The sequence below is a fragment of the Anomalospiza imberbis genome, chromosome 2 (assembly GCF_031753505.1).
Source record: "Anomalospiza imberbis isolate Cuckoo-Finch-1a 21T00152 chromosome 2, ASM3175350v1, whole genome shotgun sequence".
In the NCBI taxonomy this organism is placed as follows: domain Eukaryota; kingdom Metazoa; phylum Chordata; class Aves; order Passeriformes; family Viduidae; genus Anomalospiza; species Anomalospiza imberbis.
In genome coordinates, this window is record NC_089682.1 from 96,579,390 (window position 1) to 96,598,893 (window position 19,504).

At 35.0% G+C, this 19,504-nt stretch overlaps 1 protein-coding gene across 1 annotated transcript in view; it reads left to right on the forward strand.

The window, feature by feature from the left end:
* The window catches only part of PIBF1 (progesterone immunomodulatory binding factor 1), a 108,961-nt gene that overhangs the window by 17,263 nt on the left and 72,194 nt on the right, over positions 1-19,504 (forward strand). The window contains exons 6-10 of the mRNA XM_068182315.1: positions 1,069-1,202; positions 3,193-3,301; positions 6,599-6,780; positions 8,562-8,687; positions 12,645-12,743. Coding sequence (XP_068038416.1) covers positions 1,069-1,202; positions 3,193-3,301; positions 6,599-6,780; positions 8,562-8,687; positions 12,645-12,743 — 650 coding nt within the window. The remainder of the gene's footprint in view (positions 1-1,068; positions 1,203-3,192; positions 3,302-6,598; positions 6,781-8,561; positions 8,688-12,644; positions 12,744-19,504) is intronic.

Sequence of the window (19,504 nt, forward strand, 5' to 3'; positions counted from 1 at the left end):
CATCCATTACTGGGCTTGCTGTCAATCACAGCAATAAAAATCTGAACTCAGCAGTTTTCTGGAAAGTAGGGTATGGAAAAAATCCAAATGCCCAGGAGTATTCTCAAATTCTTAATAAGCAACTCTTTTTGTAGTCCATCAGCTTTACCATGTGTAAGTGAATGAGCATTATTATTTTGGTTGTTCTTGTGAATAAATTGCTAAGTAGTAGAGTATTTAGGGCAAGTAAGTAAGGTAAGTTTGTGAAAAAAGTACCTATGTAGTAGAAAACTGAAAAATGGAGTCTAGATTGGGGATTAAGGTATAAAAGTCTGCTATTCTTGAGGAGAGTTGGAGGGAATGAGTGTGATTAGGAAATCTGTTGATCTTCAAAAGGAATACCTAGTATTTTAAAAGATGAATAGTCTGTGTGGCTCCTATTGCTTTGCTTTTGTTGTACTGGTTTCCAGAATATCCGTAAAAGTATGTGAGGAGGAAAAAGAAGGGAAAATGGAAATTAATGCTGATGGACCATTATGTAATTTTTTTTTTTTAATTTTTTTTCTTCCACCAAAGCTTTCCATGATATACTTCAGAAAATAGAGGTTACCAGATATAGTAGCTACAAGTTGGGAGTAACTGGCTGTAATCTTTCAGATAATGACAGATGTTGCTAAACTTGCTGAACAAACCATTCTCTTCCTTTTTTTTTTTATTTCAAATTAACTAGCAAGTATCTTCACAAGTATCTTGACTTGTTTGAAACTGCTGTAAAGGTGGTGTGACTTTCATGCTCCTAGTATAGGTTGGCAGACCACCAGCTGTTTATATGAGGGTTACTGGTCTTGAAAGTTGTGCTAATGGACAAATGAACTGGAAAAAACAGGTATATTTAATCAAGTATTTGTAATAAGATAAAAATAAGTTGAGTATCGGTTACTTTGTGATGTGCTAAATTTCCAAATACTGAAACAAATGAAAGCATTACCACCTGAATATTCATAAGAGGTTTTCACAGAACTTAGCTGGTGATTACTTCAAGTAAATATCAGTGCAGCTGTGATCATTTCAAAATGTCTCACTTGCTAGAGCTATGAAGACGAGAGGAGGAGTCGGTCAGAGCTTGAGGTCAGATGCCAACGTTTAACACTGGAACTGGCTGATACCAAGCAGTTGATTCAGCAAGGTGATTACAGACAACAGAACTATGAAAAAGTAAAATGGTAAGTATCTCCATAATTCAGGTGTTTAACTAACATACAAATGTTAATAAAGATCAGCCTTGATTGACCAGACTTCTTCTTTTTGATTTTGGCTTACACACACAGATATTTTTCCTTACCTGATACACTAATGGTTAAATGACCTCCTTCAGTATACTGCAGACCTAAAATTAACAACATTCTGAAAACCAATACATCAGATTGTCTTCCTAAAAGTTTATATTTTCAGATTTACTGTGTTTTCAAGACAGCCTAGCGGTCTTATTTGCAGCTAAGGAAGTGGGAGCTGTTGATGGCAAGCATCTTGGAACAAGTATTCTTTTTTTATTCATAGTTTAGAAGCAGTGATCTAACAAAAGGTCCTATGCTCTACTCTGTGCTGCTTGCTGAGTGAGTTAAGAGGGCAGGACTTTGGGAATTAATATTTACAACTTAAGATATCCTTGGAACCATAAATTTGAAAGGGCTGTTTTGAGAACTCTGGCAGATAATCTTAGGATTACCTATGTGAATTTGTTTAACTGCAGGAAGTTCCAGTGTCTAGCTTTTTTAAAATACAGATTGTACTTTTATAGCCAATGTTTTGAATATCCATCTTGCAAAAAGCAATTGCAAAATAGTGAAAATAGACTTCTTGTAAATATATTCATGGATGTATGCTTCACAGTCCAGCTTCCAAATAGCTTTTTCAGTGTGCTCACAAGTACAAGAAATCTGGTCTTTGGCACATTTGTTGAGAAATGTATTAAAAAATGGGGATTATGAATAGAAAAGACCCTGTCAGCTCCTCAGTTGTTCATATGGAATGAACTCAGGTGTAGTTACTGACACAAATGACTTTGCCCTCTAAGTCATTTGTAGGGGAATCTGTCTTCTGGATTCACAGTGTTTTTGGTACAGCTATATGTACAAAAACAACCCTGGAATCTGTCTGGCATCTTGTTGCAAATAGGATGGATTGATGCTGTGATTTGCTTCCTATATGCAACTGCATCTTAATAAATGGATTGTAATAATTTTCATGTGAATGGTCCCAGTGTTTAACAGTGTGCATTTAAAATAGTCTTGAGTTGAGAAAAGCATGAATGAACATGCCAAAACTGTATTTGAGAGAGTTGGTTGTATTCAGCTGGGTAGGCACAGACGAAGGGGAGGGGAGAGCTCTGTTGGCATAACTGCATGAGGATATTTGGGAGCACTGCAGGAGTAAATCACTTCCAGACTTGTTTCTGCCTTTAAAAAACACTATGTCAAATCTAGTTCTGATGTACTACAAGCTATCTGTTTTAAAGTGATGCTATTCTTAATATAATATTGGTTAGCTTTATTCTAAACTGCAAGCTCATACTGGCTCATTCGTTTCACTGTTCTGACAGGGTGAGAGTGGAGAAAGCACTTCTTGCTCAGGACACCACAGTTTTTGCAGCCGTGTTTTGTCTATTTTAAACATGACAATCCATTCTGGTATCAAGGCTGTATGCAGGGGAGAGTGCCTACTGAGAACAAGTATACATTGCTTTCTGCTCTGTTAGGAGGATGGGAATGAAGTTGTTTCACTTTTTCATTGGACTTCCATGTCTGCAAAAGATTGAAGAGTATGTCATGGGAAATAGCATCAGAATCTTGATAAAGCAAGAACAATGGATAAGGATACTTACAGATCATTGTTAAGAGAAAAAATGTATAGCCCAAAGTTGTAATAAGGAAGAATAATCAGAGGAGAATTAAATAATTTAGGATGGGAGTTTTGAGTATTGTAGAATTTTCTTTGTATGTGATTATTTAAATAATCCTCAATTGTTTCATATAAAATGATACTGTTGCAGGTGTTAATAATGATAAAAGATTAAGATTATCACCAATTGTTCTGTGACTGACCGGTTGGAAGAAGTCAGTGTCATGAACTGGAAGAAGGCTGAGAAATTTAAAAGGCACAGAACTTTTGTTCATTACACTTTATGTTTTTAATAGTTTAACTTTGCTTTCACAGTGAACGTGATGTATTTGAGCATGAATTGTCAGAACTCAGAAGAAACCATGAAGTACTGGAGATGTCATACAAAACACAAACTAAAGAAAGAAATGATTTAGCAAAAGAGGTAAACATAAATTTCTTACCTTAGTAATTGTGTATTTTTTCATCTCAGGAATTTGATTATTTGTCTAATCAAGTTTGTCAGGAGCATGGAATAATTTAATTAGAATGGTCTCAAGAGACCAGCTGCTCCAACCTGCCCATGCAGTACAGAGCAAGATTAGGTCAAGTTGCTTAGGGCTTTCTCAAGTTTTTATTGTCTCCAATGATGGAGATTCTGCAGCCTTTTGGACAATCTGTTCCAGTGATCGTCTGCCCTCTTGTGAAAGTGCATTTGTAAAAACTAATCAGTCAGTACAGCATTTTTCTATTGCATTTTGTCCTGTCACTATGTATGGCCAAGAATCTAGCTATTTTTATGTGTTCCACTTGGATAGGTGAAGATAACAATATTTTCCCCACCAGACTTCTCTTCTGAAGGCTGAAAAAAGTTCCAAGTATTTCTCTTAGCCCCTTGTACATCATATGCTATAGTTCATGACCATCTTGGTAGAGCTCTTCTGGTCCTGCTTCAGTATGTTAATATATGTGTTTAGTACATGCAAGTCATGGGATACAGCACTCCAAATAGAGTGTCACAAGTATGGAACGCAGGATAATTATTTTCCTTAACCCACTGTCTGCATTGTTGCTAATATAGCCTTGTAGCCACTTGACCTTCTTTGCTGTCAGGGCGCATTTCTGTCCCATGTTCAGTTTGTCCAACAGATGTTTGCCTGTCTGATCCATATTGTGCCATCTTTTCCATAGAGTTGTTCGTTACAGGAGGTGGCTGAAAACCATGCAAAAGTAAATGACATGGACAGTGGTCCCCCCATCCACAGAGCTAACATTTTTGTCAGGTTTGATAGGTTTGGCCTTGGTAAATTCCTGCTAGTTTTTCTGTCACCTTCTCATTCATATTTATGGATATAGCTTCCAGGGGAATTTACTTCATAATCTTTGCAGGGACTGAGATTACATTTACCAACCCAACTGAATGCTCCTCCTTGAAGAAGGATTCTGGTAATCAGAAGCCTTGATCACTTGCTATGATCCTTCAAATGGCTGGTCAGCCTCACAGCAACATAGGCTGTCTTCCTCAACACTGGTCAAGTGCTTCCCATTTTTCCCTAGGCGTTATATGCATGCCATTTTCCTAGGTATGTGACTTAGAAGGCTGAAGCAAAGACAGACTGAACTCTGCCAATAAGCTCAGGAACCTGGGAGGCCCCAGGGGAAAATTTACCATTGGAAGATTAATGCTGTGAATATGCTTGATGTGGTTTAACTCCAGCTGGCAACTAAGCCCCACATAGCTGTTTGCCCATCTCAGTGGGATGGGGGAGAGAATCGGAAGAGTAAAAGTCAATAAAACTCATGGGTTGAGATAAAGACCATTTAATAGGCAAAGCAAAAGCTACACGCACATGCAAAGCAAGTCAAGGAATTAATTCCCCACTTCCAATGGGCAGGCAAGGGTTCAGCCAGGAAAGCAGAGCCCTGCAAGAATAGTGTGGAAGATCTTTGTGTGTTAACACTTTAGCAGCTGAATAGATGAGACAGACTACTCCTGAGAGTATTCGGGGGAGATGTGTTCCTTAGTGTGTCTGTGTGAATAACCATGTTACAGAGAAAACAGTGGCTAAATCTGCCACTTTAAGGACAGCATTGCTCTGCCTAATTTTACAGGTAACTGTAGAGATTGTCAGAAACATTAGGGAAAAAACTGAGTTTGTATTAGAAAGTACCCCTTTGGTGTCAGTCTGAAGGCTTTGTTAGTCTATTTATTCCTCAGTCTAGCATTGTAAGAGGACACCAAAAGTCAGGTTTGTTCTCAGCGTACAATAATGGCCAAAAAAGTACTGTCCTGTACATCAAGTTTGTACATGCATATGAAATACTGCAGAATAGCAGCAACAATCGCTTTTTTTCATAAACTTTATACTGAATTAATCAGAGTGAATAAAAGTATCAGTATTTTTAACTAAAATACCGCATCAATCTGTGTATTACTTAAATCTCCTGGAAGGTTTCTGCTGATTTTTGTGTCTACTGATACAGTATCAGGTCCTGGATTGGAAGAACATCCAATTGGAAGTTTTTACACAGTAAAGACTGTTCCAGAGCAGGAGTATTCATAGGAGCAGTAACTGCTTGCTTTTCTTTGTGTAGTAGTCAATGATGTCTGTTCAACATGGACATACAGATAACGTGTTACTTGGAGGGAGACCATGTTTACTTTTTTTTCTTAAATCAAGTATAGGACAAGCATTTATACCTCACCCTGAGTGTGATGCTCAGCAAGTGGGCTGATGGAGAGGAGCATGCCTCTAAGAGCACTGTTAGTATATAAATTGTCATCTATTTAACTGCTTGCTCCATGTCTTTGTCTCCAGTATCTTCCCTAAGTAACTGTTAGTCCTTCTATACTTAGAAAAGGTGAGTTCTGTCTAAACCATATATATGACATCATTATAGCTGTAGGAGACATGGTTCTGATAAGTTATTAATTTATCATTCTTTGAACTTGGTATGTGAAATCCTCAGGAGCTTAAATGGCAAAATTCTTTAAGGGGGTGAAACTGTTTTGTTATCGTGATTATGGAGTTGGGCCACCTTGCAACAGTGCCCTTATGCTCTTTGGCTGTTCTCTAACTGTGTTCACTTTGAATGGATGGAGACTACTCTCCCTCACACTACTTCTTGGTGTAGGAAACATGTTCCAAAGTAGGAACAAGAACATGTTGAGAACAGCTGCCTTTGACATCAGATCAGCCTTCTGTAGCAACACCAGCTCTTTGCCCTTGCGGTGGGCCTGGAACATTGCCTTGTCCACAGCAATCATGCCTTATGTCAGCCCCAGAACTATCAGTTTTACTGTGTCTTTACTTTTACCATTTCTTTACGGAGCAGTAATCACGCTGGTGCCCTTAAGCATTTCACTGCTGTTCCTGAGAATGTCATAGTCTGTATGACAGGTTGGCACCAAGATTCTCCATCAGTATTTCTGACAGAGCACTATGCAGTACTGCTGCGATTCAGTACTTCAGCACTATTTAGATACTGATGTAGAGGAAAGGACCTCTTTTTTCAGGTGCTAACTACTAGAAATAAATAATGAAAATTCATAAAATTGTATTGTTATTAAAGTCTTTTTTTCAGCTTAAAGCTTCATCAACTTACTTAAAGTGTAAATAGAGTCTTTTGGTTCAGATGATTTCACAGAATAGAGTTAAAATTAAATTGCAAATATGTGTACATAGGTTAAATAGTTATCTTGAAATTCATGTTAAAATGTTCTTTTTAATACCTTTTATAGCTGGCAACCATACAACAATCCCTCAACTTGCTGCAAAAAGATAAAGATTATCTTAATCGCCAGAACATGGAACTTAGTGTTCGCTGTGCACATGAAGAAGATCGTCTTGAAAGACTACAGATTCAGCTAGAGGATGCCAAAAAAGCTAGGGAAGAAATGTATGAAAAATATGTCACATCCAGGCAAGTTATTGTCTGTTCACTTCTATCAGTAGACAGGTTCTTTAACTGTTTTCCCTTGTTTCTGGCACAAATCCCATTTAATTAATTTTATTTTTCAGAAAGCTAACCCATATTTTTGTAACTAGAAGCAGAATACTTTTCTGGGGTCATAATATGTATTACAGACTTTTTTTAACTTTATAAGACTATAGCAATGGAAGTAAACTTTCAGCATTGGGAGTTTATGGCAATTATTCTTGTAGGTTTACTCAGTTAATTATAAAATAAACTTTTTGTTTTCAATGTATATCTATATATCTTGTCCTGTATAACTAAGAGGAAGTGAGCTAATATGAGTCTCTTGATAGACAACTAAAACAAAAATTGTTACCTAAATGAAAATAGAAGGGCATTCTTGAAGTGATTAGTTATGGAGCTCCATCCCATATCAGAAGAGTCTTAAATATTATTTTTCCTTTCAGTGCAGTCACTCAAAGTTTTTTATATTTGTTTTGCATGTTTATATCTCAGAACTATGTTCACCCAGAACTTCTGTATTTTAAATACAATTTTAAGTCTTGCTTTTGAAAATTTGAGAAATAATTCTTTTTGGTTTTTTCATGATAAACCTTTTTATTATATAAAAGGTCTTCATACAGTATTTGCTATAGTGTGGCACAGTTGAGGAAGGAGAAGAGGTAAGTTTACTTTTATCTTGAAGGGTCAACTGAAATACAGTGTCTCAATAAAAAGAAAACCTGTAAAGTTTTCTTTTACAAAAGGAAAAGGAAATAAAATAAAAGGAAAACCTGGACAGCAAACATTCTCCATTTTAATATTTTGGGGCTTCTAGTTAATGTGAGGGAGTTTATGACCAGCTCAAGTACTCATTTCTAAGAATTATGGGCTATCACATGCTTGGAAATCAAATGAAATCTAAAACCTTTTACTGTTGTAAATGCACATATCTTCATAATGTGCTTTTGTTTCCAAACCTGTGATTTTTACCAGTTGCTCAATTACTGATTAATTTTTCTTGAACATTAAGTAGATGCTATAAAATTTTGACATTCCTTAACTGTTAAGCGCTTACAACATAACCCTATTTTTGTAGGAGAGATTCTTTATGAGATTCCTTACAATCTGTCATGAGCTTCCAAAGTTACAAAAAAAGTAATGTTTCCCTGAAATGAAATTCTTTTATCCTGATATCTTCGGTAACCTGCTGCTTAAAATTTTTGTGTTTTAAATAATTCATATGTTACATTGACAGGATAAATTCCCAAATCATGGGGTTTTTTGACTTGACAAATCTCCACTCCATTTAATCGTCGGTGTTTCTTGTGATATTTTTTTCCCCTCATAGGAGGTGCAGATAGTACACAAAGAAGTCTTGTGGTGGCATGGCAGCATTGCAAGTCAATAAGTTAATCAATCCTACCCAGTGCTGAAGAAGACAGTGAGGAGTTAAATGGTTACTTAATATAAGCATTTGCGTAGAGACTGACAAAGAAGTTCTGGAAGAATGCTAATGTTATGTGATTAATCAATATTTTAAATTACTTTTAAAATTTTAATCTATGTGGAAAAAACTTTGTTTATTCACAGTTAAATATTACTTATTCCTGGTTGATTTTCATTTAATTTATGTAGCAACATAAGCTGATAAGTATTTTAAGTCATTAAGAGGTGAATGAGGAAAGATTGAAATAGAATGTAAAATCAAGAAGAACTCTGCTCCTCTAAAGCTGTACCTGAAGTTTTGATATTTTGACTAGTGCAGTATGTTTGTTTATTTACAGAGACCACTATAAAGCAGAATATGAAAAGAGACTGCATGAAGAGTTGGAACAAATAAGGTTGAAAACAAATCAAGAAATTGAGCAACTAAGAAGCACCTCAAAGGAGATGTATGAACGTGAAAACAGGTAGGTAAGGTGTAGGCAATAACCTAATTGAGGAAGAAATGACCAAGCACTGTTTTGTGCTTAGGTATAATCCTAGCTGACTAACTCTTAGAGAGGTGTTCAAAATGTAACAATTTAAGCTTGGTTGTAAAACTGATGGGAGTCTTGTAAAAACTAAAATAAAATTATACTTGTATAGTAAGTTTTTGTTGTTATATTTATTATTAAATGATGAACAGCCAACATTATCATTTGAAAAGGATTATTAAAATTCATGTTCTACTTAAAATTTGGTGATTTGAAGTTTGTTCAAAGGTATAGTATTAATATGGGATGACAGTTTACCTGTCATGCTCTAGGGGGAATCTTGAAACTGTGCTGGGAATCCAGAAGAGCAGGTGTTGATGCAGAAAATAAGGTAGGAAAAACCCAAAAGAGATAGGACTTAGACCTGTATGAAATAAATCAGAGTTTTTTTAGAGCATTGTGATTAAAAAAAACATTGATTTCCTGTAAATTATTGTAAAATTCTTTATTTGAAGAAGATTCTAGTCCTGCAAAGACTTGTATGTATGCAATCCTGTTGAATACCATGGAATTATATGCACATGCATAAGCCTTTTAGGGACTTAGGGATCTGGACCTTTGGCACCAAATTTCTTTTTTAGCTTGGTTTTTTGCCCATTTGAAATGGGAGGAGTGCTTAGTAACTTAACTTCACTGTAGATGTCCTGAAAGTGTCATGTGGAGAAGGAAATGACAGTAGTAAAAAGATATTTGTGGCATCAATATCCGTTCCTCTAATAGGTAGTTTTGTTACTGCTGGGAAGAATAGAAAAAGAACATGGTTTCTCCTGTATTTCAGTCAACAGAAAGGTTCTAATTAAAAAACAATTACATCATTGTGTAGTTTTGCAAGTGTGAGTAAAATAGACATATACATCCACACCACTTCCTGTATGCAAATCTATTTTGAATTACAAAGTATGAATTTAAACATGCACTCCTTTGGAGATTTGACAAGTATCTGTATATCATTGAGAAAGCCACTGAAAGATATTTCATTTGTATCTGGAACTGCTTTACAGAAGTTATTTTCCTCATTTTGAAATAATTACTTCTGAAATGCAAATCCCTTAGATTTGCCTACATGTTTAGCAAAAAAAAAAAAAAATTCAAAGAAGTCTTTCTAGCATATGTTCTTTCTAGAAAATACTAAAAAATCTACTGTAAGGCAGTCTGCCTCAATGGTAAGACAAATGGAACTTCAAATTGTGAGCAAAACAATTTGCAGTGAATTTGTGTAATGTGATGAGATGCTGTTTGTGGCTGAAAATGAAGTTAAGATGCTGGTTTCATCATCCTGCTCAAAGCATGGAATGGTATTACAGCTAAGCTAATCCAATATTCAGTTGCTCATATTCTTTGCCACTTTGCCAAGCCTGATGTGCCTGATAGTTCCTTTGAATTTATTGGCACTTATTTTACACTTGGATGAATCAGCTGAAGAACCTAAAATGGGAGGGGGCCACTAATAAAAAGGTGATGCTTTCATGCCTAATTTTTTTGGCATCAGTTTCACTTGTATGGTTGTTGTAAGCATGAGTTATGGTTGCATTAGCAAGCGTGAGTGAATTCACAGAGCATGTGAATGTCTGCAAGAGGTTTACACTGGATTACCTGTAGTCTGTTCCCATAGCTCAAACACAATTTAGTAGTTTAGCATGTGAGATGCTTTCCCTGAGCACCTTTTCTGACGTGGTTGAATCTGACTGGAATCCAGTGTGTTCATTCTAGACCAGTTTAGGGATGTGACAAAGTGCAATAAATGGCAGTTGCCAAGAGGTTTGTTTGAAAACCTAATAAAGATGCACATGAGCTGCTGCCTCCCATGTCTTCATCCCACACTTTTCCCCCATGCCCATTCTTGATTTTCTAGATAGTACTTCTGTCCCATTTCAGGTTACTTTCGCTTGTGTGATAGGCTGGCTAGATGCCGCATAAGTCCCCAGTGCAGCCATTTGGGTAGGTGCTTCACCTCCTGTGAAATGGCAATCACATAACTGACAACTGGCAGCATTACTGGCTCCTGGCTCTCTAGAAAGAGAGTATTTCAAGAGAAGTTGCATCACATCTATGATTGTGGTCTTGTTGGTTGAATAGCCCCTCACTTGTGTCCTTTTTCCTCCTACTGTATTTTCAAATGATTAATTGTTCAGCTAAGCAAAATAGTTTATTCTCTAAATGAGTCTCTGTATCTCCTACTGTTTCATTTTTATCCCACTTCCACTACTGTGGTCTTAAGGATACTGCTCTGGACTCCTACTCTAAGACACAATATGCTTGATCTGAATGCTGTTAACGAAATGTATTGCCATGTTCCCATATTTTGGTATGAGTCACTTTTAAAGAATCTAATCTTAAGGTCAGTCCCTCAATTTCTGCACTAAATTCTGTAGCCTGGTAACTCAATTTTTAAAGCAAATTTTTGTTCTCTTTCTCTAATAGCCACTTAACTGCAACATAATTCTGATATTAGTTTTTTATAAGTAACCATTTGCTGTTCATGTGAATTACTTTGAATTCAGGAAGTAGCACTGATAACGTTTATTATAGAAAATAGTCTTTAAACCAGAAATAATATACCTTTAGTGTGATACAATGACCTAGGTTAACATTTACATGAGTGTAATAATTTTCTATTTTCCTTTGTATCCTGACTTTTCACTTTTCTTCAAAACTTGCCTGAGCTTTAATTTCACTTTGCCTTAAGTCAGAAAGCTGTTGTTGGGAGAAGAATAAAAAAACTTCAGTAGGAAGATCTTGGTTGCATCCATATTAGCAGATCAGTTCAGATGAAGAATGTGGTGTTGAAGTGAAATCCCCTAGTCATTGCTGATAGCCATGGTTTTAGCTTGCTTTGCAGCTGTGCTTGGATTTGGTCATATTTGTAGCATATGAATAGGATTCCTTTTAGATAAAACAAAATTGAAGGGACTCTTTAAGATCATCTAATATGTTCCAAATGCTGGTGACTGTTCATCATAGAAGCAAACAAGCAGTAGAGAAAAATCCTTAAAAACAGTCATAACACAGATGTCTGATCCTCAACGACCACTGTTAGCTCTGGCAAATTGGCTGATGCTGTGTTACACTAAATATTGGACATTGAGTTTATATACAGTATCTAAGCTGTGCTTCCCTTCATTGCAGTCTACTGCAGTGTTAATATGTAGCCTGCTTGCAGCATAACGGACTCTTAATAACTAATTCCAATTTTTAACCACAAATACTATACATTTTATTCTTAGTATCATGCTGTTCTCATTTGCGTTGGTCAAATAATAATTGAGGTAGTTTGAACATCTTGACTGATCCTTGGTTATAAAAAAAAGGAGTATCAATTGATTGTAATAAAATGTTATTTTATGGTTCTTTGCAGATCAAAAATGTTTCCAGCAATAAAATCCAGAAGGAGACATCAGTGACATGCAATAACATATACATCACCGTAACTAGACAATTAGTTGTATGTGGAAATAGGATTTCTATGCTTGCCTAAACTTTTCTTGCTCTATCAAAAGTTGTGAATCATCTCAGCTAGACAGACAGCATTTCTGCAGTTATTCCCAAGGCACCAAGGAAAATCATTGGAATTTATTGAATTCCTGCAAAAATTAAACAATTTTTAGTTCTAGTATTCTAGAATAATTAGAGTTATATGTATATTTACCACATGTAAATAGGTGATTTGATAACTGTTTTTTACAATTTCAGAACTGGAACCTTTGCTGGTATATATGAAAATAACCTGAAGTAAAGCCTCTGTAATAAATACGTGAATAGACAGACTCTTCTGTCATTCTATGAGAGTTGAAGAAGGTAGCATTGAAGTTCGGTTCAGAGAGCAGTAATTAATGAAGCAAAAGAGTCTTGTTTCTAACAGATTCTTAACAGAATAATTTTTGTTTCCTTCAGAAATTTGAGGGAAGCACGAGATAATGCTGTTGCCGAAAAAGAGAGAGCAGTTACTGCTGAAAAGGAATCTTTAAGAAAATACGATCAACTCTTAGAACAGTAAGTGGTTTTGAAATGCATATAAAAATCTAAAGATATAACAGTGTTTATATCTAGGAGGTCTAGGTAGGAGGAATGACTGACTTTCTGCTTACAAAGAACAAATTGAATTACAAACTCTTTGTTTAAATGAAGTTGCAGACTTAATTCTTGTAGTGAATTCTTTCCCGTTATCACTGCAGTAATAAGATCAAAGTTTTGTATTTCTCATACCATACTGTAGAGTATATAATTATTCATTTCATAGCAAGAATGTTGTTTTTATACTGTACAGTTGCAGTGGTTATACTCTGAACCTGTTTGTGGGGTTTTTTCTTTAGCTGAAAGTAGAAAATAATTTTGTAAGATGACTTCGATTAATAGTTTTTATGAAGTTTGGATAGAGGGCAGTAGTCATGAACAATTATGTTTGCTACATGTTTCTCTTCTTATTACTGTCTCTTCTCAGTCTTTCATACTCCATGTGTAGAATATATTGTCTTTACCAATGTACAGTTCCATTCAATGGAGAAAGAAACTATAGTTGATTTTTTGCCTGTTTACAAGCTGTCTTACTTTATGTTCTGTAATGCCTTTTCCTTACTTTTTGTAAATTTAGAAAATATGCTGTGGTTAAACTGTGAGGTAATGTAAAACTATGGATAGTAATCAAAGTTCTTCAGGTTAAGTTTGTCATGTGTCTTAAATTTTGGATTTAATTCAATTTTAATACATTTTTTTTTTTCTATAATGAAGAGATCAGTAGATTAAGTGACTGTGCTACCTAGTCATCTACTCAAAGGAAGTACTAGATGAGCCTTCTTTGCTCTGGATAATTTTTAATTGCAGTTAAAATGTTGTTAACTTAAGCATAGGAACAAATTTATTAAAGTTTTTGATTTTTATACATAACTCCTAAATCGCAGTGGTGATACTACTGAAGAAATAGCATTGCCTAAGGATTGAAAAAATGTGATTTCTAACTGATGTCAAACAAAAGGGGTAGGTCTAGAGCAAATGCAATGGATCAGAGGACTTGATATCTATGGTGAGTTTAAGGGGTTTGACTTCAGATTAATTCTAGTTCAGCTGAATGGGCCCAAGGGTGCCAAATGCTTTTTAGTGGCACCTAATGTGGTTAGAGCACATTGGAGAGGTTGTTGGGTTCTCAAAAGGAATTCAGTTTGCAAACTCTGAGGTGATGGCTCCACAATGCTGAAATCAAAGCCATTTGAATAGGGAGAACCAGGAAACTTGGTTCGAAACTGATCTCCTGGGTTAAAATAAAATGCTAATATGAGTCAACAGATTTCTTTTTAATAAGACTCCTACCTTTCCCTGTGGTAAGATTTACTAAGACATGGAGATTTCATATATACCTGGAAAGTCCTCTTGAAAATCAGTCTGGCATATCATGATTTGAGTTTGCACTTTTACATAATAAAAATACTAACTTTGCACTTCCATATTTATTTTTAAACTTAAGAACTGTGGAGAAAATACTTTTCTGTCCAGCTGTATTCCCACTCATATAATGTGGCCTTTTTTCATATTGTTGCTTTATTTTGCGGAAGGATGTTCCACTGCAATTAGAAATATATGAAACTTATTTGATACACTTACATTTCTTTGCTCTTATAGCATTTTCTAGTGATAAGCCCTCCAGTTAAGTAAAACTCTCATTTCCTCATGTTAAATAAATTAATAAGTTGGTTAATGCTGGGTTTTGGAGTTCTAAGAAGTAGATTGCTCCTCAGAAGATAATTTTCTGCTTTGGCATATGGAAAACCCATACTAGCCTTTTTTGAAATGTTGGTGTCTCTTTACAAGTACCTCACCTCTAACCACATAACAGGTGTCAAGACCGTGACTTTCTCTGCATTCCAAATCATCTACCTAAGTGAACTGCAAAGTAACTAACTGGCATGTTGAGATGGTAGAAATACCTTAACTTGAAAGACCCCCAAATTCTGGATTTACTGTGGACTCATATGTGACAGTTCTGTGGAACAAAGAAATTTTCTAATATCACCAGAAATCCCTAAGATGAAAAAGGAGTACCTGTGTTGTCCAGTACTGTATTTAAGTGATTATAAGAGCTTGTTCTACTTTAGTAAAGACAAGGTGACTCATCATAGTTACCACTGGTATCGTAATCTGTATAAACAAACATGTTTGAAAGCTTCAGAACTATGTGGAATGTTGACTGGCCTGAATGGTGGTTAAATAAAGCCCCTGGCAAATCTTGTGATCAGAAGTGTAACTAATACCCAATTTTCTAGTCAAGTGCAGTTATTTTCAATTTTTATTACTCATGTTTGTGATAGTTTTCTGTGAACAGCTATTTACAAAGGCCAAGAAAATACCAAAGTGATAATATTCATGAAAGAGTTATGTTGAGATAGGATCTGCTATTTCAAACTTAAAGTAGACCACTGTGATGTCAGGACTTAAGTTTTGTTGCTCTCTTTGCCATTATAAATCTGTAATTTCTGTCTGAGAATCCATGTTTCATTTACCTATGACAATGACAACAAACTTAAATTATTTGATATTTTTGGATTAAACTCTTGTCAATATCACACATGTTCTAAAAAATATGACCAAAGAGAAACATTTTCACTTGTTGTTGGTAATGTGACTTAAGACTTTTTTCTAATTCAAAGCTGTATTACCTCAGTTGAAATTGTCTAGGGGTAGAATAAGCAGAGCAATTCTGTAACAGCTCTGTCATCTACACATTTTATTGCAGGTGCTAAATATGTTCCAGCCTTTCCTTCTTTTGAACACTCCTAGAGTCTTATTTTCAAACTATTGACTGTTAATCTGTTACTTCTTACCAAAAGAAAAAACATCCAACCCAACAAAACACCAATAGCAAAAAAAAAAAAAAAAAAAGCAACACCAAAAAAGTAGAAGCGCACTGTGGTTTGCTATTGGGCTTTTTCCTGATAAGGTGCCTAAGGTGCAGCATAGACTTAAATGGTTTCTTTTCTTAAAGTGGACTCGGAGGTCTAATATGGTGTGAACTCATACTGAAGCATTTTACCTACAAGAACCATCTCTTGCCTTTGACTGTTGACTTCCTTTATAGTCAAATTCCTTAAATTTCTTCTAAAGGTAGTATAATATCTTTTTCCCGGACTCAGCTATATCAGTGGAAACTGGTTTAAAAATTCTAGAATTATTAGGAACACAAGGGAAATTCATGCAAAACCTTTTTTTTTTCTTAGTGAGAAAAAAGAAATGCTGCTCACATCATGTAATTGTACTTTTCCAATTTTTGTAATGATAAAGTGAGAAGTGTAGAATAATGAAGACAAACAAAATAGGTATGCAGTAAACAGAAAACAAATATTCAAGGCAATTGTGTTATGGCAGTGCTGTTCCTTCAGTTTTGCAGTGGACACAATTCATAAAAACCCTTGGTTTTGTAAAAGTTAGTTTCAATTCCTGCCTCTGTCCATCAGGTAGTAGGATATTTTTAATTAAATACTTTTTTTCTTTATTATTTGCATATACACAGATACCTAGATGATGAATTTTAAACCAAATAGTTTGAACCATTTCTATAGTTGTGTTAAGTCAGGGTGATGAATACAGAAATCATTTAGAGCCTTAAGTTTGTTCTGTAAAGATTTCAAGGTGTTTTTTAGTATTCGTATTTAAAAATTTCTGGGTTGATGTACATAGCTCAGTTTGTACAAATTATTGAATTTATAATGGATGATCTGCTACAGGTAAAAATACCTTTAGAAGTATTTCTATTGTTTCTGCTTGGAAATTATTTTCTCAAATAAAAAACAAAATAGAATAAAGATTGTTGGCATTTCTTGACAGCATTTGTCTCTGCCACATAGATTAAGAAAAGTATGCAAAAAGTTGTCTGCATGTTTGTGTTTACAGATTTATTGCTTTTTTTTCCAGTCAGCTGCAAGCTGACTATGAAACTTAGAGCCTTATTTTAGTCTCTCCATAGTCTTTTTCATTTGAATCTCTTTTATCCCTATTTTTTTTTTGTTCTTCATAGTTGTGGTATATTTTAGAATATATCACACACTATCTGATGGTAGTCATCTCTCTTAAACTTTTTAGGTGATGGAGACAGGGGATCAATTCTGTTCATCAAATGGGTTTTTACATAAGATGAAATTAAGATCCCTTTAGCTTCTTATTAATTGCACACAAGCCTAGAGGGTTATCTTAGGTGAGAAGATAATTTGATAAATTTCCTGAATAAATAAATGTTAGAATACATTTGGAATCTCTGTGGAGCATGCACGAATTTCATAATTGGATTTTCATTTATTACATTGTACTTTCATTATTAATAGAAATATTAAAACTAATTCTTTTCCCCTTCTGTTAATGTATTTTTATAATCTGGATGTTGCTGACTGCAGTGACAGGATTCTAATATTAAAATTACAAACTTAATGTATATATGTGCTGGAGTTACTACTAATATTTGAATGGGGGGTATTATCTCTTCAAGAATATTTATATCAAATGAAAATTCCAATAATGAATATTAAAAAATCCATACTGAAGACTGCTGGCCAAAATAGTTCTTCAGCAAAGCTGCCGTCACTCTGTGATAAAAACTACTGTCAGAACTTCTTACTCCCTACACATGGCTGCTAGGTTTGTATATGAGGTGTTTTGTAAACCCTTGAGTTGAAAACCTATGAAGGTCTTGAAAATCACGACCACTTTAAATTTGCAGTCTCAACTGACTTTGTTTATGCTTTCCAAAATGCTTTTTTGGTAATAATAGTTTGCTGCTGCTGTATTCATTTATGACTTCTGTTGTATGATGTATATGCGTAATTTTTTAACACTTAGAATTCCTATCAGAATAAAGCCAAGCCCTTCAATGGCATTATTAGACCTTGTTTAGATTTCATCCCTTGCCAAAGTAACTATTGCACATTTCTCATTAAACTACCTTAATCTTGTTCTCCTGATGAGAAAGTTAAATATGAGGTACAACTAAAAGGGTAAAATTAATGAATGTCATGGAAATTGCTGAAAGACACCCTCTTGGAAATTCTGAATCAATACAAAGAAGTCAGTGAAAGAACCAAGAGCAATAATATGATGGAGAAGCAAAGAAAAATCCATTTCCCAGGTGACTAAGTCTAGTTTGTTTCTAAGGTGTATAAGCAGCACTGAAATCCATAACAGAAAAAGTCTATGTATCCTGTATTTCTACTGAAATTACTAGGGAAGCTGCTACTCTCTTCCTTTTCTTCTGAGGATATATTTATTTGAGCTTTACATCTTAATGGATAATTCCAGGACGCATTTTAATAAACAGAAGGAGAAAACCTACTTAACTGATTTGATGAAATAAATGAATAATAGTGTTGGGAAGACTGCACACTTGCTAAAGCATGCCTAGTTGTTTTTTGTTCTTAGATTCCTAATCAGGATCTTAAAATTTTACATTCTTAGTTAAGATAGTTTTCTTGCAGAATGAATGTTTTGAGCCCTGTAACCAGTCATTTCATAACTGTAAACTGTCTAGATGTTGAAGAATTATCTACATCAAGACTCATAGGAATGCTAAGTTAGTCTGATGTCTGACCTTTCTCAGCTTTATTATATCTGAAACACAAGCTTTGAAGTTTGTTCTCTTACTGTGCAAGGAATGTTTAATGATTATATTTATAGCTCTAAAAATCTTTTATTTCAGTTGCTCTTGCCCCAGTTAATAAGAAATAATTCTCACAAAATAATTTCAGCCTCTGAGGGATGCTTTGGAAAAGGTGTAATATCAACATATCATCATATCATAAAGATTTTCCATCAGCCTTGTCATTCTCATTTTACTTTTTATTTCATACTAACCAAATGTTTTAATCTTAAAATATTATGATTATAAGAGGCAAATTGTTAAAATGGTGCAATGGCTCTTCTGAGTACCTAAGAAACTATTTATTTACTCTTTCAAGTCCTTAAGGTATTTTTGCTAACCTGGAAAGATTGAAATATATCATGTCCTTTGAGAACAAATTCAAAAGCACTTCCAAATTCCATCAAAGAGCGATTCTGCATTATAAGGGTGCTACTGCTTATATCTATTTCTTCAATTACTGGGTTGAAATTTCCACCGAAGTCCTTTATTTTGCTGTGGTTGTTAGTATTCCTCAGGTACACACCCATTTTTGTGACTCACTGCACCCAGCTTCTCATTAAATGTGAGCACTGCCAGGAAGAACAAGTAGAGGTCCTTTGTAACTCCGTACCCAGTCATGTTACAGGTACTAAATTTTTCATGGATTCAAAACGAGACTGGAAAAGCTCAACACAAATTTGAGAATCCCCTTACAGGTAGAAAGCACATCGCCTTTCAGGAAATGCTCGAGTGAGAAGTAATTGAACACTAGTGACAGAGGATTAGAGAGAAATAAAGAATATGCAGAAGTTTTTCTTGCTTTTCTCAAAACACACTTTTGGCCGCAGTTGGAGCCAGCTTTATCAGGCTACATATACCTTTTGTGTGTACAAAAGGTGTATGTGCAGCCATTCTATGTAGAACAGGAGCTATGAAACACAGGGGAACTTCCCAACCTTTTACTGCATGTGCTTTGGGTCCCTTTGAAAAGGGGACATTACACTGGATGTAATGACAAGATACAAATGAAAGCTTTTATCTGAAGAAATTGTTAATCTGGGTTCTTTTGTATTTTTTCAAAGATTGTTACATACATCAGATTATCTATGCAAATAATGTGTTTCTGGAGTGTTTATAACCATCTGGGCTTGAAGGACTAAAT